At 39.8% G+C, this 27,680-nt stretch overlaps 1 protein-coding gene across 14 annotated transcripts in view; it reads right to left on the minus strand.

The window, feature by feature from the left end:
- Nucleotides 1-27,680, minus strand: part of LMO7 (LIM domain 7) — a 195,581-nt gene that overhangs the window by 2,339 nt on the left and 165,562 nt on the right. For 7 of the 14 annotated variants that reach the window (XM_057307974.1, XM_057307950.1, XM_057307961.1 and 4 more), the window contains 15 exons: nt 21,317-21,431; nt 20,133-20,294; nt 19,168-19,355; nt 18,565-18,582; nt 18,167-18,227; nt 16,401-16,457; nt 14,520-14,545; nt 14,132-14,236; nt 13,433-13,525; nt 12,695-13,032; nt 11,596-11,661; nt 9,101-9,153; nt 6,675-6,888; nt 2,942-3,223; nt 1,013-1,121 (listed from right to left, as the gene is read on the minus strand). In XM_057307974.1, coding sequence (XP_057163957.1) covers nt 1,013-1,121; nt 2,942-3,223; nt 6,675-6,888; nt 9,101-9,153; nt 11,596-11,661; nt 12,695-13,032; nt 13,433-13,525; nt 14,132-14,236; nt 14,520-14,545; nt 16,401-16,457; nt 18,167-18,227; nt 18,565-18,582; nt 19,168-19,355; nt 20,133-20,294; nt 21,317-21,431 — 1,887 coding nt within the window. The remainder of the gene's footprint in view (nt 1-1,012; nt 1,122-2,941; nt 3,224-6,674; nt 6,889-9,100; nt 9,154-11,595; nt 11,662-12,694; nt 13,033-13,432; nt 13,526-14,131; nt 14,237-14,519; nt 14,546-16,400; nt 16,458-18,166; nt 18,228-18,564; nt 18,583-19,167; nt 19,356-20,132; nt 20,295-21,316; nt 21,432-27,680) is intronic. The other 7 variants (XM_057307993.1, XM_026493426.4, XM_057307967.1 and 4 more) reach the window with 3 other exon arrangements.

A 27,680-nucleotide genomic window follows, 5' to 3' on the forward strand; every position in this document is an offset into this window, starting at 1 on the left:
CTAAGCTCTTAGATATGTTTCAGCAAAGAAAAAAAAAAAGCCCAAAAGATAATTAGCAGATTAAAATCAAGCCTGCCAGATGAGACCTTAAAGAATTCATAAGTCTAATTTTAAGAGCCGAAATAATCATTCTAAATATACCCAAAGAGTAAAAATGATCTGCTGATTGGCTTGGAAGAATTTAGTCTTCATTTCTTGCAGGGGAATGTGAGAGGATAAGGCATCCCATGGAAGAGCTAGAGAAGTGAACAAAGAGTGGGTTTCTGGCACTTTCCTCTGAGGTGGACAATGCCTGGTGGCCGCTGCCCCAGGCTGGTGAGTGTTTGCACCTGGCACTTTCACTTTCAGGCCATGTATACTGGTTCCACATGCTCAAACACGGATTATTTGGACTGGTTCTGTTCTGCCAGGAACTACTCAAGCCAGCGATACACAAGCTTAAACAAGCTGTGGTCTGCAGGACTCCAGGAATAAGAGCCAGAGTCTCTTTCTGGCCCAATGCAAGTTCTAGAATCACACTGATGTGTCTCTAAAGACAGATAATGCAAAATAAAGTAATTACAGGCTTAGTTCTTCTGTGCAAAACCCATCAGGTGTAAGCAGGCTTTGCAATCCTAGAAATATTTGACAATGCTCTTCTTTACATACTCTTCCTATCAAAGCTAGGCTTTCAGACACTCAGAATTGCATGTCCCCATGCTGTTAATGACACTGGTAAATTATACTTCAAGTACGCCTATGACAGCATGTTAAAGAAAGGATTTATAAGCTGTAAATTTTACTCCTAGAATCTTAACAGACTGAAGACCAGGAGTGCACAGTGTTTCTGGATTTAGTTTTTGAGACTAGGTTCAAGATTTGAGAGCAGGCAGTTTGTGATTCAAAGTGCAGCACAGACTGGCAAATGTAGCACCGAGTTTGTTAGTGGGACATTCACACCCATCGCGCCAAGAAGCCATGCGCTCTCCAAGCAAAGCGTTGCGGGCCTGCAAGCTCTTCGTCTCAGTCTCACCTTAAAACAATGCAAATGATAACAAAGACCCAGGGACTCGATGATCATGGCAGCTCCTTTGCCCAGAATGTTATTACAGTAGGAGCACACGCGCTTCCCACTGACTGACCTAGACGCGGAACGAGAACGGAAGGGAGGCTTTCATCTGCGTGAATCAAGGTTACTTAAAATCACACTCTGGCATTAACATTAATAATTACTTAGGAAAGTACAGATCTGTGGGAAGAAAACTGTCACCAACCAATCAAAGTATGCTATGTTGTACCTTGAAGGAGCTCCGTGGTGGTTCTGAAACCCTTGAACCTATTCATGTAAATTAACAATTTCAGTGTAATTAGTCCATTCTGTAACTCCTGACATTAGTCTCCTGAGATCACATCTGTATTCAGCACGAGTCTTCCCCTCCTCTAATCCAGCCAGTTCACCAGCCAAAGCCCAGCCCTCCTCCTGTCACACCCATCAGGATGCTAGGAGAGCAGCCCCAGCTTCACCCAAAAGGTACTACACGCCTCTTCTATCATCTTTACCTTATTTTCCCATCCTCCTTCTCCTTCACCTGCTCTTCTGGCTACACAGAAGGACCAGTGCTTCCCTGATGGTGCCTCTGGCTTCCAGGACTGCCTCCGGGAAAAGGAGATGACAAGTGGCTGACAGCCACCGTGGAGATAGGTAAGGAGGGTGTCTACTTTCCTTTGCATGCGGGTCTCTCCTGTCCCAGGTGGGAAGGTAAAGGTCACTTAGCACCACTGCCTCCCACAGTACTGACACAGGGTAGGGACTCAGAAAGTGCAGAACTGCCAAGTGCCTCACATTAGAGGGCCACCTCCGAGATAGAGACCTTCCCAGCGCAGAAAAGCCAACAGCCTGTCTCCTACCTGCTCTGCTAGGGTGAAGCTCTCAGTAAGTAAACGCATACTCTCGCCTCTGCCTCCCTCCCACTCGAGAGCCTTCATCTCGCCCCAGCCTTTACCACACATTCCCACCCTTTCTTAACTCAAACTCCAGGAGACACATTTGAGAGATCCTGGTACGAGTAACATTATTTTAGATGGATATGTTTTCTTAACAAAATCCCTTGACGGCTAAAAAAAATTCCAATACTTATCACTTATTTTTACTTTTCAGTATTTCACTTGCAATGGAAAATACACATGCCAGTAGAACTCCCTTCGGATGACAGCAGAAACACTGCTGTATGGGGCTTCATGAAGCATTGATGGTCTGTAGAGAAGCTATGCAAACCTCAAAACCCAACACGTGCTGATGTCTGTGCTTTACTCCACATCAAAAGACAAGTTGAGTAAGACCTCCAGTTATAACTCTTATCCAGTTCCTGCAGCACTTAACCTACAGAATTCAGCTGATGGGGTCTGAACGAAATGTTGGCAAACTAGATAAGAAGCCAGCAATGGTTTTGAAAATCAAAAACAAACAAACAAAAAGCAATAGATAACTACTTAACATTTTTCTACCCAGCTTGTTAAAAGTTCCACAGACAATGGAGCTTGGTTATAAAGCTTTCATTTTCAACTCAGTTCCTATAAAAAGTTTGTATTAGAGCCTCAGTAAAAATCAAACATTTTACAATACTGCTTTTACTCATAAACTGCAAATGCATTCACAAGCTATTGCATACTTTTATATTCTGCACTGAGAATTATACGAGTATGTCTGCACTGACCACAAGCAAAACCAAACGAGAAAGTGGCAATGAGGTACATGTTTTAAAGGTCTCCGATGGCTTCACAAGACACCCATAAATGCTCTCCGGGTAGCATGGAAAGCCATTAAGAAGGCTTTAATTGATTTTGGTAAAAGAACACTGAATTTGACAGATTCCAAAATGCTTATTTTTGGTTTTCACTAGAAAACTTGGACAAGACTTTGGGAAAATTTTAATGAAAAAATCCCCGAGACTAAGGTCCTCACCTGTTGCGTAGCTGGGAGCCCGGTTGTGAACCTGAAGGAGAATGGCTGTGTGGTGTGGGAGATGGCGCAGCGGTGGTCCTCACAGAACCAGCTGAAGGAGGCGGGATGCTGGAGGATGGATTCCGCATGTAGGCCCGGTTTGATGTGGACACCAGCTGAGGCGGGGGGCGACTGAAGTCTTGAACAGAGGAAGAAGCATGGACTCCTGAAGGCTGATTAAGCCAAGGGGATGGTTTCCAAGAATTGGATCTTGGGGAATCCAGGTTATCTAGAGATTCACCTCTGAAACATAGAAAGAATTAATTAAGACTATATAATACATTCAACTAGAATCAATATATCATTATAGTCCCTAAAATACCCATTTTATGTATTTTATAAGTAGGTATTAATCTAACAAGTCCAGTTACACATAAAATTACCTTTAATAACTAAAGTTTCTTTTCATCAGAATCACGATATTTCATATCCAATTAATCATTTCATTTTTATTTACTTGGTACTTAAAGAAGAAACATCAAAGTGGAAAAGAAAATACTAAAAAAAAGTTTTAAATAAACTACTACCAAGACATACATTCCTCCTTTAAACCTTCAACAGATTAGACATATCAATATTAATTTTTAAAACCCAACCAAAAGGAAAACAAAACATTTTAGGTGCTTACATTATGTCAGGTATTAGACTAAACATGGTCACAAAACTTTTATTTAATCTTCACAACACTATATACATTTATTTTATATATCTCATGGAAGTTAACTTGCCCATATGAAAAAGAGCTAGTTAGTGGTGGAACTGGCTTTTAAACCAGTGTCTCCCTGATTCCAGAGTAATCCAGACCATTCCTACTGTGCAGTCCTCCTTCCCACCCCAAACCCTGAATTTAATCAACTGTCTAAAAGCCATCTTATAGAAGCATTCACCAACCATTTCCCTTAAACTGAATATGCATTTAAAATAGAATTGGGGCACGTGGGTGGCTCAGTTAAGTGGACAACTCTGGGTTTCAGCTTAGGTTGTGATCACAAGGTGCTGGGGTTGAGTCCTGCATCGGGCTCCACACTCAGTGCAGAGTCTACATGGGATTCTCTCTCCCTCCCCCTCTATCTCTCTCCCTGCTCTCTCTCAAATAAATACATAAATACATAAATAAGATGCTCAAAAATTATTTAAAAATAAAATAGAATTTAGCTCACAAACTGATTTAAATATAACTTTTGGAAAATCTCTCTTGAATGAAGTCAAGTGCTTACATTAATTCTTACCTACAAAGATTGACTCCAAATTATAAATGGTTTATTTCTAACAGGTCAATCTTGTTATTACGTTTAAAATTTGATCTCTTACCCCATGTTTGAAATATGTATTTTTTCTTTTAAAATTATAAAAATACTACATCATTGTAATGAGAAAGACCCAAGCAATATAGGAGGGTATTTGAGGGAAGACTAAATCTTCCCTCCACCCTCACTTACCACAATTTGCCTGCCCTAAGTCCCAGAGGTAACCACTGTTAACTTCTAGACTTTTTCTGTTATATACAGATTTTCATACAGAGTCAAATTACAGGAGTATAGCCATGTTTATATACATATGTAATGTGTTCATGAGTTTAACACTCTTAAACAAATGGGATTACTCTACAATGCATATCATTCATAGCTCTCTTTATTCCGTGTAATATATTATCTTAGAGCTATTTTCATGTCAGTTCATGCAGTAGACAGTACTTCAGAGGCCCCCAGGGAATCACCCTCCTGGTATCCATGTCATTGTGTGGTCCCCTCCCAGTGATTCTCTGCTTGGCCATGTGACATATTAGGACAATAGGACATTAGCAACATGTACAGATGGAGGTTTGTAAATACTTGCACATTAGGAATTATTTTCCTGCAAGGTTTCCTCTTTGAATCCAGGTGCCATGTCATGAGGCAGCCCAAGCAGCTATGTGGAGAGGCCCACGAGGAAACAGAAGTTCCCGACCAATAGCTCCCGATGAGCTCTCAGGGCAACATCAACATCAGGGGGTTGGCAATTTATAGCTCATTGTCAGGATATGTACAAATAATGAGCTAAGGGTATTTTTAATTTTCAAATGGTCATAAAAAAACAAAGAACATGTGACAGAGACTGACGTGGCCTACAAAGCCAAAATTATTTACTATCTGGTTCTTCATACCAAAAGAAAGATTTGCCAACCCCAGCTCAAAAGGACTATAACTGTCCAAGGGCCCCAACCAACACCATCCAAAGAGCTGCCCAGGCAATTTTGATACGAACTGTGATACGGTAGAATACTATACAACTATAAAAGGAGGAGACACTGCTGTATCATATACCACTTCAAAACTTAGTGGGTTTACCAATGTGCCACTATTTATTTAGCAAGTACTAAGTACTCTTCTTAAGAGATACTCTGTTTCTTTTCTCTTTGCTGTTACAAATAATATTTAAGTATATATCCTTCGATATATCTCTCCATACTTCTCCAAATACATTCAGAAGATTAAGCGCCAGGAACTAAATTGCTCACAGGGTATGGACATAAAAACTTTAGCTTAATAAACACTGAAAAACTTTCCACCCAACTGGAAACAAGAATTCCTGTTTCCTTATACCATTGCCAGTACTGGATTGAGTTAATCCTTTAACTCCACAAATCTTGTATATGATTGTTATTTTAGGAGTAGTGTTGATCTTTTAAATGTTTACTGACTTAGTTTCTTTTTCTGTCAACTATCTGCTCATATCAGTTGTCTATATTTCTACAAAGTTGTCATGCTTTATTTACTGATTTACAAAAGTTACTTGTATATTGAGATAACTAGCCCTTTCGAATGTGTTACAGATTTTCCCCAGTTTGTCACCAGTGAAAATACTTAATAAAAGTAGCTTCAGTATTCATTTACCCAAGATACATCTTTTAGAATATTCATCTTCTCATCTCCAATTAATTTATATCTATATATTTTTCTTAAAGTTGCAAAAATTAGGTTTCACATTTTGTGAACACTATTATCATGATTCCAATTGAACCATTACCTCATTATAAACAAAAAGAGGCTTGGGATGCCTGGGTGACTCAGTCGGTTAAGTGTCTGCCTTTGGCTCAGGTCATGATCCCAGGGTCTTGGGATCAAGCCCTGCGTTGGACTCCCTGCTTGGTGGGGAGCCTGCTTCTTCCTTTCCCTCTGCCCCTCCCCTGTGCACGCACTCTCTCTCTTTCTCTCTCTCTCTCTCTCTCTCTCGCTTGCTCACTTTCACTCTATCTCAAACAAATGAATGAAATCTTTTTTTAAAAAATTAACAAAAAGAGGCTTAATTTTCTTTTTCAGATCAGCAGCCAAGGAAGGACATTCAAGGGCTTGAATTGCACTTCAGAGTTCCATATCTGGCTTTGCAACCTATTAGCCATGTGGTTTTGTCCACGTGTATCCCCGCTTGAGCCACAGTTTCTCTGTACGGAAAAAGAGAATCACTATCCCTGCCTCAAAGCATTTTCCCCAGAGTAAGTCAGATGATGGAGACAAAGTGACAGGCATATGTGTGGCGCTCAATACGTGCTCGGTAACATGTGCCCAGTGACGCTCGCTGTACTTCCCTTTCTCCACTCCATTTCCTAAGACAAGAAATGATGACGTCTCTCCTGTCCACAGTAACCAGCCTGTCTAGAAATCAGATATCTGCTTCAGAGCACAGAAGAGGAAATAACGCCTGAAAAGTCCCGCACCTTCTCATAATCCCAGGCAGACAAATGGGCTCCTTAGTTACACTGGAGCTGCGCTGTCGAATCCAGCTGTTGTCGTTGAGAAGGGATGTTCTCTTCCTCATCTCCTGAAGAATTTGTTGTCTCTCTAACTCTGCTTCCGAAGGGACTTGTTCCTTCTTGGAGCTCCTCTGTGCAGAGCTAGTGCTCCCAACTTGGTCTAAATATTTATTGCCTCCTAAAAACACACCAGAAGCTGCAGGATTAGCACATTATTAAAGGGGGGGGGTGGGAATTGTGGATAAATCTCCAAATACAATGTAGCAAAAGGTGACATTGTACACATTGTACACATATGACATCAATTCTCAGTAAGACCGCTGCATGGGAACATAAAAGCAAAGTCTGCTATTCCTGGAAATTCCAGCTCCACGCCCAGAGGCATGGCTCAGAGCACACTCAGGAAGACTGAAGGAGCCTGCCCAAAAAGGAAACAGCCAGCATTGATTTCAGCGCTATTAAGTTACAAAGTGCTTGTCCAGAAATAGTTTCTCTTCCACTTGTCCCTTCCTTCCAAAATGAAATCAATCAAACACACGCTCATCGAAAAATTGCTGTGACAATGCCTTCAAAAACTTACACTCCCCCTGGGGAGAGCAAGACATATGTTCCTGCATCTCCAGCTGACCCGACTCCAGTCTTCATGGTATAAGTTCTAGAGTGAGTCATGATCAAATTGTAGGAATGAGAGCACATTCAATCACTGCAATAGCTTTGGTGAAACTGAAAAATATCCAAGTAACCCAAATATTAACCAAGGAATGTCATCAGGCTTGTGTGTCCTCTGAGAAACTGACAAAGCTATAATTTGGATGTTGAATATATGCATGACAATTCAGTTAGGTTTTATCCTGAGGGCTTCGTCTCATCGGATTTGCTGATTAATTTCTGATTTGGGTAAAACATCCATAACTTTGAAGTATCTTCCCCCTCCAATTTGGATTAGGAAATTCCATCTAAGGATTTGTTTCCTTTCACTCTCCAGATTTAATGCTATCATTAATTTTTCAAAAATCAGGGTACAGCTCTGCTTTAGTTCAACTTCCAGGAGGCAGTGAACAAAGCCAGTTTTCTCATGCCCCCCTATATTTACCTTTGCGGGTCCCCACCACAGCTTATCAATTTGGTCAGATTTTTAATTAAACATTTTCTATTTTAAAAGTGCCTTATTGGCATAACCAAGTTTTTCAATAAAATATTTCATAAGTGCGCTCTCTGCTATTCAAGAGCTTAGGATTAGTAGAGGGAAGAAAACACACACTGAAGATGGAAGTACTTAAAGTTTGATTTTAATGAAGGCTAGGGGCAAACTCAGGGGCAAAAGAAACCCAGAAATCCAAACGAGTAAAACTAGAGGAACCAGATCAGAAAGCTTCTGATCAACTGGCAACCGCAAGAGAGAAAATCCTGGTTTTAGTTAAGGGGCCCTAACAGGAAAAGAGCGAAAGAGCTGGAAATTTACACTAGGACCAGATAATGGAAGCTCCTAAGTGTTAAGGAGAAGGAGTGATCATAGAACCTAATAGAAATTAAATTCGACAAGCTTTAACCAGAGGTTACACACTAGCTTCCCCCTGACCATTTATAGGCCTGTAGATACGTGGTTTGGCTCAGAGGGCTTTAAATTTTCTTTATTCTTGTCAGCAACTTAAAAGATAACATGAAAATCCACATTGTTTTTAACTTCTCCTTTACCACAGAAACAATGGCCTTGCGTTCTCCTGCATGGCTAGCCACTCAGTGGGCATGTCCACCAAATTCACCCCAATCCTCACTTGGACCTTCATTCATTTATATAACTGACCAGCAAGCACCCTGCTTGCCCAAAACCTAGTATGCAAACCCTGCTTAAAATGGTGCTTTTTGTTTAGTGGTGTGTGTGTGTGTGTGTTTCCCCTTAGTTATATAATTTTAGTTACATGCACTCCTAAAAATACACTTTTTACGAACAATATCAGGTTCCAAATTATTTTTGCCAGGTTAGCAAAATCATTATCATTTTGGACTTTTGGACATCTTGACACTTTAATGTACAAGTTCGTTTGTAAACATTTTAAATTCCCTGGTATTCTGCAGAGAACTTTTCTGTCCCATGTCCTTGGCTGCAAGATAAAATCTATACAAAACTATCAATAACACTGAAAAATTTCCACATGTTTCATCATCTATTTAAAACCATTTTAATCTCCCAGTACTCCCACCATTATAAAGTAAAGCCAAAATAAGCAAAAGATAGCTTTGTTTTTATACACAAATGCTAAAAATACTTGGTATTTTAATTATGTAATCTTAATCTGAAATATATTGACTTTAAAAATACTGATCATAACATGTGATAGCATAAACAAGCAACAGTGCTGAAGAATTTGGAGAAAAAAGTTCACATTTACCATTTTTATTTGTAGGGTAATCATCCAGCTCAGTTGTGGATCTGGATTTATTCCTACAACACAAAACACAACATACTATAGACATCTCATTAAGAACATCTTTTTTACATTTATGATGTAAGAACACCAAAAAGATTGCTTTTTAAAGCAGTTGATTTATTTCCTATATCTGCTGAAAGCTACATTTATCTTCTTAATACGGAATTTTTCATGTTGTACAAGGTAGATGTCTCTAAATAAGAGAAGAGCATGTGAAGAGCATGTGAAGATCCTCTCCGGTTTGTAGGATGATTAAGCCTATGATTTCTTTATTTTAAAGATTTTATGTATTTATCTGACACAGAGACAGCCGGCGAGAGAGAGGGAACACAAGCAGGGGGAGTGGGAGAGGAAGAAGCAGGCTCCCAGCAGAGGAGCCTGATGTGGGGCTCGATCCCAGAATGCTGGGATCACGCCCTGAGCCAAAGGCAGACGCTTAACGACTGCGCCACCCAGGCGCCCCCTAAGCCTATGATTTTTGACCAGTTTGTAGACTTTGATTCCCTTCCAGATCTCAATCGCACAGGCTGTACCAAGCATCTATCTTCAAATCACCTAACATCATACTGTCCTTTCCTTCATGAAATCAACTTTTTGGGCACTGGGGCACCTCCTGCAACACAGCCGAACAAACGCTACCTTGGCAGTGCGAAGAGGTACTCGAGCACCCTGGCGCAACCACTGAAGATGCCTGGTTTTGTGATGGCAACATTTAGATTTCTGTATCAACCCCGGCTGGTCTCATTCGCACTTTACTAAGCACCGTGACTTCACACAGTGGTGGTAATAACGAAGGATAGACATTACCATACATACACATTACATACGTACATGCATACAATGTGTATGTACATGTATGCAACACACAACATAGTACATAATAACGTATCGCAACTGCTGGCAACTTTCATGAATGGTTTCATTTGCATTAACATAGAAAATAATTTTATTACAAGATGTCCAGCCACACCCTCCTTAACGCCTCTAAGGCCTGCTGTACTGAACGGTCTAGCAGTGTTCTGTATTTTCCAGGATTTGTTAAGTTTTCTTCTGCAATATAATTCTTTCCTTCAGGTTATAAGCTACATAAGCAAAGATTATTTAAATATATAAATAAATGCATATCTTTAAAAAAGAGAGATACACATTTTAATGATCCACAGTTACCCAGAAACCTGCATTATAAAGAAGAGCAGCCATCACTAAAACTTTCTGGCTGAATGTCAGCCCATTACCACCAATACATTAATTTTCCCTATCTATTCGGAGTCCTCTCAGTCATCCTGATTGCCTGGAGAGAGGAGTCTTTCTGTATCTCTAAGGTAAACTTCCTAAGAAGAAATGTCAGCTCTGAAAACAATTTAATGGTCATGCACTGGACATTTATAGACAGAGTCTATTCAGAAGACCTTAGTGATTTCAAAATGGCAAAGCATTTTTAAAATTACTTTAAAACATTAAATTTGTGGGGCGCCTGGGTGGCACAGCGGTTAAGCGTCTGCCTTCGGCTCAGGGCGTGATCGCGGCGTTGTGGGATCGAGCCCCACATCAGGCTCTTCCGCTATGAGCCTGCTTCTTCCTCTCCCACTCCCCCTGCTTGTGTTCCCTCTCTCGCTGGCTGTCTCTATCTCTGTTGAATAAATAAATAAAATCTTTAAAAAAAAAAACACATTAAATTTGTGTCTCAGGAAATTTTAAGATATAGCTAACATTTACTGGACTTGACCAGTAGGTCTCATCAAACTCAGAGAAGGCCACAATTCTCATTTCAGATGTCTACATGTAACTTCATTTTGGGCAAGCTTATGCTGTTGCTTATAACCTCTTTAAAATAAAAGTTAAAGTAGTTGCACAGAAGGAACACAATTCTACCCTGCATCCGTTCCCCTTGTGCTGTGGCGCCTCCCGTAAAGAGGTGAAGTTTTCCTTTGTTCTGTGATTTTGGGCTGGCCCGCGATTTTACTTTAGGTAATAGAATGTGACAGAAGCCTTGGTGGGCCAGTTCAGAACGTACACTGCAAGACGCCCTGCATGCTTCCTCTCTTTAATTCTGTCTTCTCTGCTCAGCCACCATGTACATAAGACTGCACTGGCTTGCTGGATCTTGAAAGAACACGGCCGAATTGTTCTCACTGTCCCAGCTTACAGCCAACTCCCCAAAGCAGAGCTGCCTAGTAAACTAGGAGAAGATGGATGAGGAACCCAATCAACTAAAAGAACGGCCAATTAGGATCAGCCCAAAAGACTTACCCACAAAGTCATGTGAAATCGTTAAGTTTAGGGGTAGCTGGTTACACAGCAAACGCTGGTCCATACAAAGATCAACCAGCGAGATCTCTTTATATCCCATGAAAGATCAAGAGCTAAAGGATTTCTAAAATACAACTAGGGAAGCCCTCAAATATTCATCTAAAGTCAATTATTCCAACGAAATTACAACGAAACGACCCACATACCTGTCACTAGGAAGCAACCCTGAAGATTTTTCCTCTCTCTTTGGTATGTCGTAGGAATCAACAGGCCTAAAGATAGAAAGAAGAGTTTATGGTCAACATATTAGACTTTAACACTCTTCCGGAGTTTGAGAAATTGATATCAAAACAAGGTTATTCTAGCCTCTTTACAAGATGGTCTCTGGGTTGAAAACTAAACATACAGAAGCATTTCAATCAATCGCTGTGGAAAGAAGACCTACTAATACCAACAGACATTTGCAATTCATCTATCCCACAAATGTATACAGAATGCCTCCTACCTGGGCTGGGCTACAGAAGCAAACAAAACAAAAAGAGTATTACATGTAATTCTTACATTTCAGTGGGCAGGCAGGCCACAGACAAATACGGACCATTAAACATGGTAAGGCATATGGGGAGAAGGTGTGGGGGAAAAGCATATGTTTTAGATGAGGTGACATCTGAGCAGAGACTTAAAGAAAATGAGGAAGACAGAGAGAGAGGTGAGTCTCTGCAAGCACACTGACTAAAAAAATGCAGACGGGGGCGCCTGGGTGGCACAGCGGTTAAGCGTCTGCCTTCAGCTCAGGGCGTGATCCCGGCGTTACGGGATCAAGCCCCACATCAGGCTCCTCTGCTGGAAGCCTGCTCCTTCCTCTCCCACTCCCCCTGCTTGTGTTCCCTCTTTCGCTGGCTGTCTCTCTCTCTGTCAAATAAATAAATAAAATCTTTAAAAAAAAAATGCAGACGTTCAGGGGAAGAATGTGGACATTTTCAAGGAAGAAAGAGGAGGCCAGTGTGGCTGGAACAGACAGAGAGAGGGGAAGAGTGGTAGGAAGCCAAGTAGACCACAGGGTCAAGAGCCTGCTCGTGTGAGCTTTCTAGGTCACAGAGAGGACCTGGGTGGTATTCTAATGTGAGAGGAAGCCATCTGAAGAGTTGCAAGGTGACAGGACCAGGTGTACAATGTAAAAGGTCTCCCTTGGGCTGTTTGTGTAGAAAACGGATGGTAGGGACCAACTGGGAGCCTCTGAAGAGGGAAATGAACTGAGCTAAGGCGAGCCGATATAAAACAGTGCCCTCCGGCTGTAGGACAAACCTTCTATACTGGTATATTTTGACTGAAGTTTCCCTCTCTCTCTCTGCCTGGCGCTTCTGCTCCTGGGCCTCCTCCTGACGCCGCTTCTGCTCCTGCTCTTCCTGATACCGTTGCTCCTTCAGTTTCCTCTCTTTCTCAAGAGTGAGTTGCTCTTGCAGCTTCTTTCTTTGGTCCTCCTCTGCACCCTCCTTTGGCTGCTGTCTCCTCTCCTCCTCTCCTGCCCGGGTTCCTTCCCGGTCTGTCGACTTGGACCCCTCACCCCAAGAGGCTTCCCAGGTGGCAATGGCAGGCTCCCGTGTGGGCAGAGAAATGCTGTTGGAGCTCAGGACCATCAGTTCCTATGTGACCAGAAGGAAAAAGAAACCCATCCGAATCTGTGTACTGCTATAATTTCACTTATTCATATTTAGTTTGAGAGACTTATTGTAGTTGGCCAGGGTTTCCACTTGAAATGATGTTAAAAGTTGTATCACTAATAAAGCCACGCGTGGGTGAAATGTAAGTACGAAGAGAAAGATGCAGTTAGGGTCCATTAATAGAACCATTTAATGATACAGTAGAGAAACTAAGAGAAAGGTTGAAACATCAGAGCCAAATTCTGACAAATCAGAGCTCATGGTGTTTTTCAAAGCGCTTATAGAAGTGAATGTGTGGCAAAAGCCAGGTGAAATAGAGGATCTTCCGTTTTTCGGCTAATTTCACTGAGACAGAGAAGAACATAGCACGTTCCAACGCTACCTCATTCAAGTACTTGTAATTCTCTCTCTCAGCTTCCTGCTTAGCCCTTTGCCACTCTTCCCTGAGTTTCTCCTGCTCACGTTGATATTTTTCCTATAAGGAAAGATGGCATATTAGTTAATTAGTTAATTAACAGATTAATGATGTTACACAGAATCTTTTCCACCAGCATTTTTGCTAGCTCTACCCTTCACCTCACTCTTTAAAGATGGTGGTATTATTTTCACCAATCGGACTTTCATCCCTAAAGTACAAAATAACTTATATCGAATTAAATTGCTGTCTCGGGAAAGGGTAGATACTCGGAATTGAATCTATAGCCACCCTTTACCACAGTTGTAATTGATTAGAGCCCCTAGCTAACTGCAAGGGGGACCGAATTTCTCTGCAATGGAGTGAGTACACAGTCTAGGGGTTGAAAATCCTCACAATCCATACACCTGTCACACACAAGAAAATCCAGAAAACCACAGTGCCGCATTCTAAAAAATATACAGGGTAAATAATTACTTTCAAAGGAGGACTCGGAAAGCTTCAAAATAAAAATGTAATGAATGCAAAAGGTGCTGCCTAGCAAAAGATTTGTTAATTATGAGGTTATTAGCTTTTCATTATTTTTTAATTTGCTTCCCAGTGCTGGCTGACACTGACTGGGGAAAGCCAGCCCAGCGCCCCTGGGTCCGCATCATTCTGCTCTACCTGCAGCAGGCGGTCCTGCTCCTTCTGCCACCTCTCCTGCCGCTTCCGCTCCTCCTCTTGATCCCACGCCCAGCGGCTCGGGGCACTGAGAGTCGGGACTGGAAGCTAAACCAGTTAGCGGAGAAGATGTGCGAACAAAGGAAGAACACATTACTTCATTCAGTCTTCTGCTGAAGCACTTTCACTGACATGAATAATTCATACCACCCTTTCTTTGCCTAAGAGGTACCAGAAGAGGTTTGGCTTTCTGTTTCAAAATGGGTCTTTTCAACTTGGAAAGACTATCCCTTGATAAATTCTTATGCAACCGAAAATAAGTGAGGCCAGTATGTGCTAATTCAGTCCCACCAAGGTCACCTTATTTATTCCAAAAACGAATGCTACTTACATCAGGAACCACAGAATCCGAACTCCCTGTATTGCAGCATGTGGAAAAGGAAGGGAAAAAATATATATAAGTCTTTTCATTTCTATGAAATAATTATTTTCAGAGAGTCTTATTAGCTGTTTCTATGCCAGTATACTAAGTGAGATCAATGTTTCTTTTTTAAAACCGCAGCAGTATCTCAGTTTTTCTCTTCAATTCCATCTGTTTGTTACTCATCTTCCAAAGTCAAAGTCATTTAAAACAAAGAGAAAGAGAAACTACGGATGCCGAAGGTACCCCCTAGCCCTTGGTACTAGAGCTGGATGGCTGGGTCTTCTGAAGAGGTTTCAGGGTTCTTTTATGAACACACTGGGTAGTATGTCACAGCTGAGCTCAACAGAGGGGAAAAACGGATTTCAAATGTTATGACATCTACCAAATCTAAATTTTTACTTGCCACTATTTAATGACAATGTGACAGCTCCATAATCAGATTTTCCAGGTCTCCTTGTTAATGAGCTACTTTTCTTAAATAAGACACCATAACAGCGTGTTCAAGAAATCCTTCCCTTTCCTCTGAAAGGGAAGCACAGACATCAAACTTCATGTGTAAACTTATGGACCTAATATTCTTTTTATTCTTAGGGCGTGCTACACGAATGTGTGTGTATGTAGTACAAGAATAATAAAACAAGTAAGCAAATTTCAGGAAAGTCACTATCATGCAGTATTTTTAGTTTTCCTGAAACCTCACCTGTCAAATTATTCACTTACACATTTTTTTTTTTTAAAAGAAAACCGCTTTGAGACTTAGGAAAATATTCTTCCCTAAACTAGCCTGTTGAAGAAAAGTGAGTGAAAATTAGACTAGAGAAAGAAAGGAATTGTCTTATGTTAGCCAGTGTGAGCTAGGGGTATCATACTGTTTCAATTAAATTACCATAGAAAAACAGGAATTTAACAAAAATATCAAAAACACTAAGGATACTGACACAAATAGACCTCGTACATGCACAGCTCGTGAGCTATTCCTATTTATGGCCAAAAAGAAACCGTAATTCACCAAAGAAAGACTAGATTTTTTTCTTTAAAAAAATCTATGAATCCAGTAAATACAAGGCATGTGTGTAAAGGTTTTTGATCATCTTAAAAGTAAGAAACAATAACATTTAGACACCAACAGCACGCTGCTCTCTGTGCCATTGTGTCTCAAATGTTGGATATTACTTTTAAGTTCTTGACAGCACAGCACAGCTTGGACTGCACTCATGAGACAGGGCATCAGACAGACGTGAAAGGGGGAAGAAATGCCACATGCCCAGCACGGATGGCAGCGCGCCTGACTGCACCAACACGGGGAGGCTCAAAGAGCACGTGGTCAGAAGTGCACTGAAATTTAATTTACTTCAGAGTCAACAGGGCAGTCCTATCAATACTCCAAAGCCATCATTCCAATAGCAAGAAACAACTCTGCTCTTGATTAAGAGCATTTTCCATAACCAAAAGTTAGTTTTCAGAAGTTCAACAATCGTGTTGGTGTAATCTAGTATTATGCAATTTGTAGGAAGCAGTAAGGCGTAAGTGAAGTTCCTCATTTCTTACTGTCACCACCCAGTGGAAAGAAGTGTGTGTTTAATAGCATCTCAATCTCTTTAATTAGAAAAAAAAAAAATTCGGAAGTATACAAAAGACACGCAAAGACCCATTACCACAGAGGTAGACCCATGAACTGTAAGAAAAGCCTGATGACCCTAGGAAAAGAATGGAAATGGGTTATGTTGCTTGGTCACAATGACAGCCAAATTGAAAAGGCTTAGTGCCCAGCACCAAAGACTACAAAGACAGAGTGGAGAATGGGAACAATTCCATGAAAGTGCATGAATTGTTATCTTGGTAGTTTACCTTGTTCAAAAAATTGTGATCGCCTTTTTAAGTTTTTCAAAGAAATAGGTTCAGATGCTAGTTGAAAAATACAAAAAAAAAAAATATATCAATACCATGTCATTCATTCTCATCTCTCACCATTGGAAAACTAAATGGTATTTGACACACCTTTCTAGTCCGAAGCATTAGCTGTAAAATGACAAAACTGATAGCCATAGAATATATGGATTATTTCAATGTACAAAGACACATATTTTTAGTAGTCTGTACTACATCTAAATTAGTAATGGAACTAATTATTTTATTAATAAATTCTAGCAGGTAGCATCACAGTTTCATAGAAGCCAAAATACTTCCGTGCTCGGTCACACAGCTTTGGGGAAATGGAAACTAAAATGTTTTGTTTAGGTTAATCAGTCCAAAATCTAAAAGTCCAAGGAGAATTGTTTGTAACTAAGAGTTTTTGCGGTACTAAGTAAAAAGTGAACTGAGAAATAGTGGGGAGGAAGACAAGAAAATAAACTAATACCCAGAGAAAGATAAAATAAAAACAAATGTCCAAATTAAAATACTCTTCTATCTAAAGTATTTTGCCTTAGTTTAACATCTTCTAAGCACTAACTTTAAGCAAATGGAGTTCAGTCAGATTAAAAAAAAAGAAGAAAAGAAAAATATTCTGACTTCTACAAATCCGTCACAAGGTTATGGTAAATGATCCTTATACTTCAGTTTATTCATAAAATGTAAATGCAATTATTACTTGATATTACTAGTTGGTGCTTACTTGTCTAAAGAAAACCCTCAAATGACAGGCCTGCATATAGTTGTAGACACTAATGACGAGTTTGATGTCTTAGCTGTTTGCTTTGCCTTAGTCACTGGCAGAATAGGACCTAAATGGCTTGGGTTTAACATCGTGAATCAAAAATAAGTCAGGTTCGTTTTAAAAACTCCTTTGATAAAGAAGGCAACATCAGTTAAGATGCAGTCACTTCTAACTATCAGAAATTAAATACCAAAATAAATCATCAATCAAGGGGAATTTATAAACTTGGCTTGGCTTTGACCTAATGTATTATGAACTGGCAAACGCGGAGGCAAAGCCGTCTAACTACTGTGAAAACCCAGCCAGATGGGAGTCTAGTTTCATGGTAGCAGGAGTTCTGTCTTCTTTGGGTCTCTTTCTCTGCCTATGTGGACCAGATCTTTCTTATTTATTTTGTATGCCTAAGGAGTAGCACATAGCATGTGGCGACAACGATTTATGGACATAAAAGGAGGAAGAGAGTGATAATTCCACAATACAAGATCTCCCTAGATACTACCCCTGGTTTTTCCTTACTAATGGGTCCTTCGACTAACGACTATTATTGCCATTTCTCTATTACTATTAGCTGCCTACAAGCTTGTCCCTTTTACAATAAAGGGGGAGAGGAAACCTCATTCATCGTTTCAGATTTAACTAAGATTCCCTTTGCCAACATACCAGAGCAAGAAGGCTATTGGCCTCAGGAAAACCAGTCTTTCTTATTTGACTTAGACACACAGGCACTCAAAGCTCCTGGACACGCTGCCAAAGCTTTGTTTGCAGTTCTTGAACTATTCAAACCCTGGAACTGAACGCCCTTCCACCTGGCTGCAATTGGATCTGCATGCTAACCTTTTAGTTTCAACTTGCAGTGGGATCAGTGTTTCTTTGACTCACTGATATTAATTTTTATTATGGCAGAACTTGAATGCTGTGACTTCTATAATATACACATAGTTATAATGATGATGTTTACCTTTTGATTCAAAAGTAGTACTTTCATCACGAATTCCATTCATTTCCTTGGATTCAGTATTCTGGAAAGGATAAAATGCCAGTTAACAACAGTCTCTCCAATTGGACTTTGGGTTTAAATAATGCATTTCCCATTAGTGAAAATATCTTAACAAGATGAGTTTCATAGGATATTAATGTGTTTCTTATAGCTTTTTACTTAGAAAATTTTTTAAATTATTTTTTAATACTTGTGAAAGGATTAATGACCATCTGTCTGTAAGCATGGATGATTTTAAGTTCAATCAGTCATTAATTTTCCAAGAAACACGATGTGCCAAATAATTAGTTCACTTAGCTTATATTTATGAGTAAGCAACTCAAGCATATAGGATTCTTCAGCATTTAAGCTTTTCTTACACCATGTCGCAGGATCTCCTTATTAGATAAAAGAATATCTTAGCATAACAACAATTATATCTAGGGAGTCAACATAAACATTTATTTGAAATTTTAAATTTAACTATTGCTTTGATACTTTTTAATCAATTAATGTAATTGAGTATCTCTTAACCACACATCTAAGTCTACCCATCAAATTCATCTACACAAGAACTAAAAATGTTTCATGAGGTTTTAAAATAAGTATAGTAATTGTGTGCAATTTACCCGTAAAGACTAAAGAAAGCATAGAAAAGCTACAATACATAATTTTACATTATTACTACTTCACATCCACAAAGATCTGAGAAATGGGTATAATGACGAAGACGGGTAAGAAATACCTATGGAGTATCACTATGGGATCTTTTGATTTTACCGTTATCTAACTATTACTCTATTAATGAGTGTTGCCTTAGGATTATCAAAAATAATTTTACTTTTATTACTATAAAATACCTTATTCAACTAAATGTTTTTAATGTAGCATCAAAATTGTTCAAATTCTTTCCCCCCCCCCCACACACAATTCCTACAGACACTTTGCTCTACACAAATACTCCCACTTCTCAAAATACTTACAGAATGCTGGAGGCTTTCTGAGAAATCAGTTGTTATTGACAGACTTGAAGATTTGTCTGAGTTGTAAATTCCAGAAGTTGTATCAATCCACTTTGTTTCGGGTGAACCTATAATTTTGGTAGCCATACTGGTGAGATTGAGGGTTTTATGCCGTGTAAATGGCAGGGAAGGTTGGTCTTTGCCCCAGTCTGATTGGCACATGATGATCAAGAAATGAGTACACGTAAATGGTGAAGTGGAAAGAACAAAGTTACTGAATGCACGTACACAAAATGCACATACAGAAGACACACAGACAAATCAGGTAGTGTGTGAAAGAAGTGAAGAGTGCAGGTGTTTTGACCAACAGATCACCTTCCGAAAACACAAGGGTTAGATCATATTAATAAGGAAAAGACTAGCAAATTCACTGACTCTTTCTGTAAACCAAAACTGAATATCGTATTTTGAGATCATAATTTGGCAGGTAGGGGGAGGCTTAATGCCCTTCCCCATCTAACCTCAACAACTAAGAAACACACTAATAGAATTATACTGAAAGTTCCTTGAGCATGAACAACAGGAATATGACCTACCATGTTCTCTCTTATACCAGTTAGTTATGGTGCTGCTGAGAAAGTAAAATCATAGTGTAATTCTTAATACTCAAAACTATTATGAGACTCCCAAAGGCAGATGCAATTATAATAGCTTTCCGTTAACAGCTACATTCAGAGCCAGTATAGCATATCAATCAACCAATCAATAATGTAGAATTCAGTAAATCTGCTAGTGAAAAGTTTTCAAACAGAATAGTCATGGAAGGATTGTTCAAGATTTGTCTCAGCATAACCGCAAAACATCGCGAAGCCAAAAAATTAAAAAAAAAAAAAAGAGAAAAAAAGTTATTGAAGCAAGATGTTATAACCATTTGCCAAAGACCAGTTCCCCATTTAGAAAGGCAGACAGTGGTAAAACCAACTCACCAGACTTTCCATAGCGCCTGATATCCATTACTAGGTTTCCGGTTTCTTTAGCATTAGCCATGGTTGCCTCCCACTCTTTTGTGTCCTTATATGAAAACTTGGTGTTGTTAATAGCAATAATTTCATCATCTATCTGTAGCTGAGAAAATTCTGCTGGGCTACCTACATAAAGCAAAATAAATTAAACAACCAATAACAAAAAATTCCAAACAAAAATCTACGTTCTACTAGTCATTGCTTACTTACAGAAAAAAATGACTTCTTAATCTCAACTAACTATTCTCAGATTTTTCAGGTAGAGCAGAGTCATGAATTTTTTTAAGTCATCACATTTTTGAGTATCTACAACATACAAAACACTGAGAGCATTTTTTATTCTATAGTATGTATCTTCATTATTAAAGGAGGAATAAGTTCATCTGTTCAATAAAATTTCTTTATTACCTTCCTAAGAACAAAGAAAATTTTAAATTATTTTTAAATTAAAAATGTGAAATATATTGGACTTTAATTGAGCTTCCAAATCCAAATGCACTCTGGAATGGATAAAAAAGCAAGGCCATTTAAAACCGCTTACAATTACCACTTACTGTTATCTAATTCAACAGTCTTTTTGAATTTTCAAAAAAATAACCAGAGTTAGCATGGAATTTTATATAACTAAAATATGTAAATGAGGAACTCTTCTTAACTACAGTAGCTTAATTTTAGGCTCTGTCGTAATATTTTGCTCAGAGTTCCTGAGACTGACTTGGTAGAACCCTGGGTGGGGGAGGGGCAGTCCTTTTGCAAAGTCCAGAAACATCCTGAGGACCCCATTGGCAACAGATATATTAGGATGCTCAGAAAACACCTATTATACAGCACATATATAGCCACCACAAACATGGCCAATTTTCAGTCAAGTGTTGCTTGGAAGCATTTCCAAATATTAAACCTAAAATTTTCATAAATGAATTCCATAAAGGTCACAAGATTAAGATTCTACAAAACCAAAATTAATTAGGCAAAGAGAAGAAATGGTATTAGTCTCGGGGAAGAACATGCATCTCCTCACTTTCCTGCTGCATTTTTCACAGGTCTTTTCTCCTCCTATATCACATAAACGAATTTCTGGAGGGTTTTTTGAACAGCATAGGATTACAAGGGGAAGAAAGTTGAGTAGAGCTAAATCTATGATTTACCTGCTTCGACTGATGCAACGAAGATCCCAGAAAGTGCCCATTTTACTGTAAACCCAAAGTCAAGACCGCTCCCAGGTGTCTGGTTTATGCTGATTCTCATATCACTGAACTGATCCTGAAAACAAACACGAAACGGTGGGATCAGGTGTCTCTGGCACCCACATGGAGGAAAGCCTATCCATGAAAGAAGGGAGGCTATATGCAAGGTGCACTTGAATTATTTCATGATAAACCAGAAGCATCAATCTTTTTAACTTGGGTTTGGTAAAACCTTCATTTATATACATATCAATGAGTTTATTATTTTTCTGATAAAACAAGGGAAACCTTCACATCAACAAATGTTTTTCTTCACATTAATACTTTACATCAGCTGGGCATTAATAAAGCTTGGGCATTCGCCCACCATACAATTGGGTTTAATTTATAGACCATTTGTTATTAGCCAGGAAAGGAGTGAGAAGGTGTTTTGTGGGTGTTGTTTAGTGGTACAAACTTGCTATTAGTAAATAAGCCCTAGCGATCTAATGCACTGTACAGTGAATACACACAACACTGTGTTATAATCCGACTTGCTAAGAGACTATAACTTAATTATTCCAACCACTAAAAAGAAAGGATAATTACTTAAAGTGATCGAGGTGCTAATTATCACTACAATGGCAATCATATTACAATATCTATATGGCTCAAATTAACATATTGTACACCTTAAATTTAAACAATGTTATATATATCATTTATTTCAATATAATAGCATTTTTGGAAATGCAAAAAAATTTAAACGTTTTTTAAAATGCCACTATACTTATTAAAAAGTATCTCCGACATTTAACATATTTAGCTGAATAATTTCGAGGGGTTCATCAACACACGACTCAGCTGCGTGTAGAACTCATCTAGGACTGGGACCACCCCTAACGGGCACCAGAAGTTTTGGCAAGGCAGTTCACCCCGTTGCCACATGAAGATCGGGGTGTGAGGGCAGAGCTGCCACACACGCTGCAAAACACAGGGCTACGTCATCTCTCAGGAACCACAGGTCAGATGCCAAGAGGGCCCCTACTGAGACATCCTAAGCAACAAGTCACAATTTCCTCGAAGTCACATCAGCCAACAAACCCCAGAACATAAGCCTCCTGGACAGCAGACAGACCTCTATTTCCACCTTCATCACTCCACTCCACAGCAACAAATGCTCAGTTTCACAGACTCGCAGCCGTTTTCCAAAACAAATGTTTTAAGTTGTAAAATAAGCGACGTCTTTGAAAATCTCAATTGCCTTTCATAATTTATGTGTTTTGTGTTGGGTAAACAGCAGGCATGAATTTTAACTTGAAATTTCCTGACTTGTTTCAGTCTTTGATTCAAAATAATTAAGAACTTAGACTTACTGTTTAAAAAGGAGAAGTTCTTAAAGTCACTTTATTTTCCGGGGAGGGGGGGGAGACCTACAAATTCTCCAGCTCAATGTGGCAGTTAAAAACGAACCTATGGCCAACTGCTCAATTCACGAAGCTTTATGCTGAAGTTTTTCCACCTCTCAAACAAGTTTAAAATCCGAGTGACTCTATTCTATGAAAAACTGATATTACATAAGAATTAGAAAGAAGGCAAGGAGGGCACTGAACCAAGAACTTACTATATTCTGTGGACACAGAAGTACTATAACAATATTCACTTACTCATCGGGTCAACATATACTTTTGTGCATCTATGCTGCATAAGACACAAGGCTTAGTACTTGGGAAATAAAGATGGATTAGGCATGGTCCTTGCTCTCAAAAAATAATTACTGACTCTTCCAGAGCTGAGTACAGAATTATTTTAAGAAAAATCTATAGCTAATAATATAGAAAATTTTTCATCAGACAGCTTGTAAAGCAGTTTAAAAGCAGGAACCCTGATGCAGGTAGTGAAAACATGTTAATAATCAGCCTGATGAACACCAATCTCCAGAATAAAACTCGGCTATGAATAGAAAAAATTAGTGGTTAGTTCCTCTCCTTCACCGAAACTACCATACACTTAAATTAGACATGACTCAATGAAAATAAGTGGTCATCTTTGCTACACTTACCGCCCCCCCCCCCCAAATTCAACTTAAAGCCAACTAAAGCACAGAATCTACTGCTCTGTAAGGGCAGAGGACAAATGATGGGTTAGATATGCAAGATACTAATTGATGTTTTTTATCTTGAAGAATAAAAGACAGGATGGAGTTTTAATAAATAGTCTCAAACTACATAAAGAATACCTTGTGGGAGAGAGCAAGTAAACATTATCCTTTTCTACCAAATATAGGATAAAAGAGAATGAGCTTATGCTATAGATGAAAGAGTCTCACAATTTTATTAGGCCAAAAGAATTGTCTCACAAAGGGATATTCTTGCCTTGGAAATAAACCTCTACTTGACCATATTAAAGAGCAGATAACCATCTCTGAAACAGTTAACAGGGGACAGCCTCCCTGTGGCTACGGCCTGGCAGACTGTAGGTGTGGGGGTCCTTAGGACTGTAGACAGATAAAGGAGAAAAGAACCACAGGAACGATTACAGGTCCATTTCTATCAATAACCAGGTGACCTCAGGCACATTGCAAAGTCTGGCAGGGTCTGGCAGGGTCTTCCCTCTCATAATGACATTGATTTGCAAGCTTTTTATTTTGCAAAACCGTATTTTCAAATGAAAATCTTATGTAGAACACCTCCCTCCCAAACCAATACATAGAAGGGATTAGAGTGAATAGCTATAATTTCAATTTCAAGCTATAATTTCAATGGCGTGGCCTGCCCTTGATGGCAGTCCCTCAGGCATCTCTCTGGAATCCTAGGTCCTTGAATTAGATCAGCCCATAGACTCCTTGCAGCGGAACAGATCTATAATTATAGTCAAGCACAAACTGTTCAACAGTGATTTCAGTTAAGATTTCTACTTCCTTATTTATCTCTGTAAGATACATGCCATGTAAGTATTCTACGAAGGATCCATGCCTCAGAAGACGATGATGGGGGAATTACTGCTTGAACTGGATAGAACCAGAAATACAAAGTCTTGGGGGAAATCTAGATTCTCGATGACTGATAAAGTGGTTCCAGTTGTCTATGCCAGAAAAGATAAAGTATGGTTATCAACATATCACCATTTAAAAATAACTTCCCTCAAATTAGATCCAATTTATACAGAAGCATATACTGAAAAATGAGCTTTTTAGACAAAAACAAAATGATCTATCTAGAGTAGCACTGACAAGATGGAATTTTAGGACATCTGATGAATTAAGACCTTCCTATCACCAAAGATGAGAACTGATGAAAAACAGGGTCAATCTTACATACTAACAGGTCAGAAAGCTACTTTCCCCCAAATTTTTCAATTAGATAAATGTGTTGACTTAAGGGAAGCCTACTGAAGTTGATAAAATTAAACAAAACACTAAATACAGATTTGGGCTCAACAGTCATAAGTAACAGAGGAAATAGATCAACGTTGATTTTTGTACACATGATTCTTTTACATCATTTTTCCAGGGAGTGAGTGGGGTGAGAACATAAGTGAGTGGTCCCCCAATCATGGTGCTGCTCTGGCCCTGGAGCCACTTTCCTTCATGAAAGCCACATCTGAACCTACTTTCTCCACTTCTCCATTCTAAGAGGCAGGTGGTATTTCCAGTCCCATCACTTACCCCATTCCAAGTTTTATCTCTTTCCTACCAAATCCATCTCAGTCCTCCTCCCACCAGGCACTACCAACTTTTCTTGCCTTCAGAAACTGTCTTCTATGTCAACATTATCCCACTTTCTCCCTTCTTTTCCTCCATCTATCCAGCCACTTCTCAGTTTCATGAATGTTCTCCTTTGCTTGCTCTCCCATTCTCACTTTCTTGTCATTCCTGAGCCAGTCTCCCATCTTTTTGACTACAAGCTTTCCTGAATAACCTTCCCTACTGGGTCTTCAGTTATTGGCTCAGCCCAATACGCCCAAAATTAAATTCAGGATCTTCCTCCCAAACCTACTCTTTTCGACCTCTTGTTTCTCAAGTATTGGTCAGTTACATCACTATCTGACCAGATGCCTGAGTTAGCAACACCAGGGGCTCCTCCTCCTCCCTTCCCACCCTGCCCCCACTGCACCTGCGCATTATTAAAGTGCTCTCGAGTCCTTCATCTATAAATCTATCCTGGATTATCCCATCTGTTCATTGCTCTTTAGGTTATCATCTTAGTTTAGAGGGGAGGCCATGGTTCAAACTTTTTCAGCCACCTCTGAGTTGGCTATCCTGGCCCCGCCCCTCTTCCCCTCCATCTTCTACACAACTGCCAGAATTCTAGTCACAGAACATGCCAGTTATCATTATTGCACCCCATTTTAAAATTGCTGGTAGCTCCTTACTGCCTATTGGGTAGATTTCAAACTCTGCATTTCAGAAATTCCACATTTCTGATTCAGTGCTGGTAAGTTTCAGTAACTATATAGCTTTCCTCAAAAACAATTTTAAGAATGGTTTTATCTTTATGAAACAGAAGATATTTCAGTCCCTGTTGGCTCTAAAATGCTAGAGATACAGCAAAGTTAAGTCAACATTTGGAGACTTAACATAAGGCAGTTCTCAAATTGGAGTTTGTCATATTTTCAAAAAATTAGGGTCAGAGAAATTACAGTTGTGGCCTAAGCACTTAACCAGCCCAGGGCAAGTTATGTAACTTTCAAATCTCAAGTATTTCATTCGTAAAGGTGGGGATAACACCACCTACTTTGAAAGGTTATTGGAAGGATTAAGTGAAACACTTAAGAGGTGCCAAGGTACTTGGTTGCTGCCCGGTAATTACTTTCTGTTCCGCATGGAAACAATGTTACATGTGATATATATGCGGGTTAAGCAGTTTCTAGGTCAGCTAAAGAGAGTCCTATTTAACGCTCACATACCTACCTAGCTCTAAAGCCAATAGAACGCAGCATTCAAGGAATACTTTCAGATCCAGGTACTGTGCTACCAGTGATCTGGACAGGCTTGCTTCCTGCCCGCCCGGCAGCAGGGTCTAGAGAAGGTGACCAGCATAGTGCATGGGAGGAAGCCGTGATACAGTTAGCCCTGGGTACTCTTCAAAAGGGGCACCATCGCAGGCTTGGTGATTGAGAAGTAAACATGTGAAAAGCTTCCTTCCTCCCATCTGTATCATCTAGCTTCTGGGTAGCGCTTTAAAAAATCTGGGGCAGAGGTTCTGAAATGGGAATTTGGATGGAGTTTGAGAGAAGAGGGCTCTGACAAGACGGAAAAGGTGACAAAACCCTGTCGATGAGACCAATCAGGGGAAAATAATCAAAGCCACATCTGTGAGGCAGATGGAGGAGGATGAAGAGCTCTGGGGTCATACTCTCCCCTTGCCTTGGGGTCACCCCTGCGATTGCCCTGGCAGCCTGGATCAGAAAAAGAGGCAAGAAAAGAAGCAGTATCAGAAGAGAAGTTGGGGAGAAAAGGGAGTGGAAAGGAATGAAACCCCACCTGGGCAGTGGAGATGGGAAAGAAATTTCTGTGGGCAGATTTTAAATGAGGTTATATTAAGTTCTTTCCTTCATTAAGCTTCCCTTCTTAATGGCATGAACCACCTCATGACCACAATTCTGTGAGAGGCTCCTAACCAGTTTCTGACCCCCGACTTCATTTCCTTAAAATAATTCTATGTAACAGCACAGTGCTTGGAGTGGCAAAATATGCCTAAATCTTAACACTCCCACATTAAAGAGCCCATGAGGACCTAAATTACAAGTTGGATCAAGTTCAGACTTAAGTCTGGTGATCAAGGCCTTGAATGAAATCGAGTCAGGAAATACGTAAGTGCCAACTATGTGCAAAGGCTGTGGAGGGTACGAAGAATACCAGTGAAGGAGAAACGATGAACATTTGGAACAAGGAAGAATCCAGCAAATGAAACTTTCACCTAGGCTGAAAAGTTCAATTCCAACTAGGGGAAGAAGAGGTCTTGATTCACAAAGCAAGTGACCCTCTTGGGCTTTGAGAGAACAGGACGACTTCACAAGACAAACGGGGGTGAAATGAACATTTTCAAATGTGGGAACAGTAAGACCAAGTACTATGATGTGTCAAAGAAAGTGTACAATGTGTCTAAGAAAAAGCAAGCAGTGTTGTGTGGCTTGGTCACCAACTTCCAATTCTTTTTTTCCATGACACAGTGTGGTGCAGGTGACTTTGCGTCAGAGTGCCTGCTTACAAATTCTGACTCCACCACTCAGGACCCTGTATGGCCTTGGACTAGTAACGTGACCGCTCGTGCTTCAGTTTCCACAACAGCAGAACAGGGAGGTAAGGGTCCTTGAGGCCTAAGAAATAGCCCGAGAAGCCGGG

Source organism: Ursus arctos, unplaced genomic scaffold, assembly GCF_023065955.2.
Source record: "Ursus arctos isolate Adak ecotype North America unplaced genomic scaffold, UrsArc2.0 scaffold_10, whole genome shotgun sequence".
NCBI classification, from domain to species: domain Eukaryota; kingdom Metazoa; phylum Chordata; class Mammalia; order Carnivora; family Ursidae; genus Ursus; species Ursus arctos.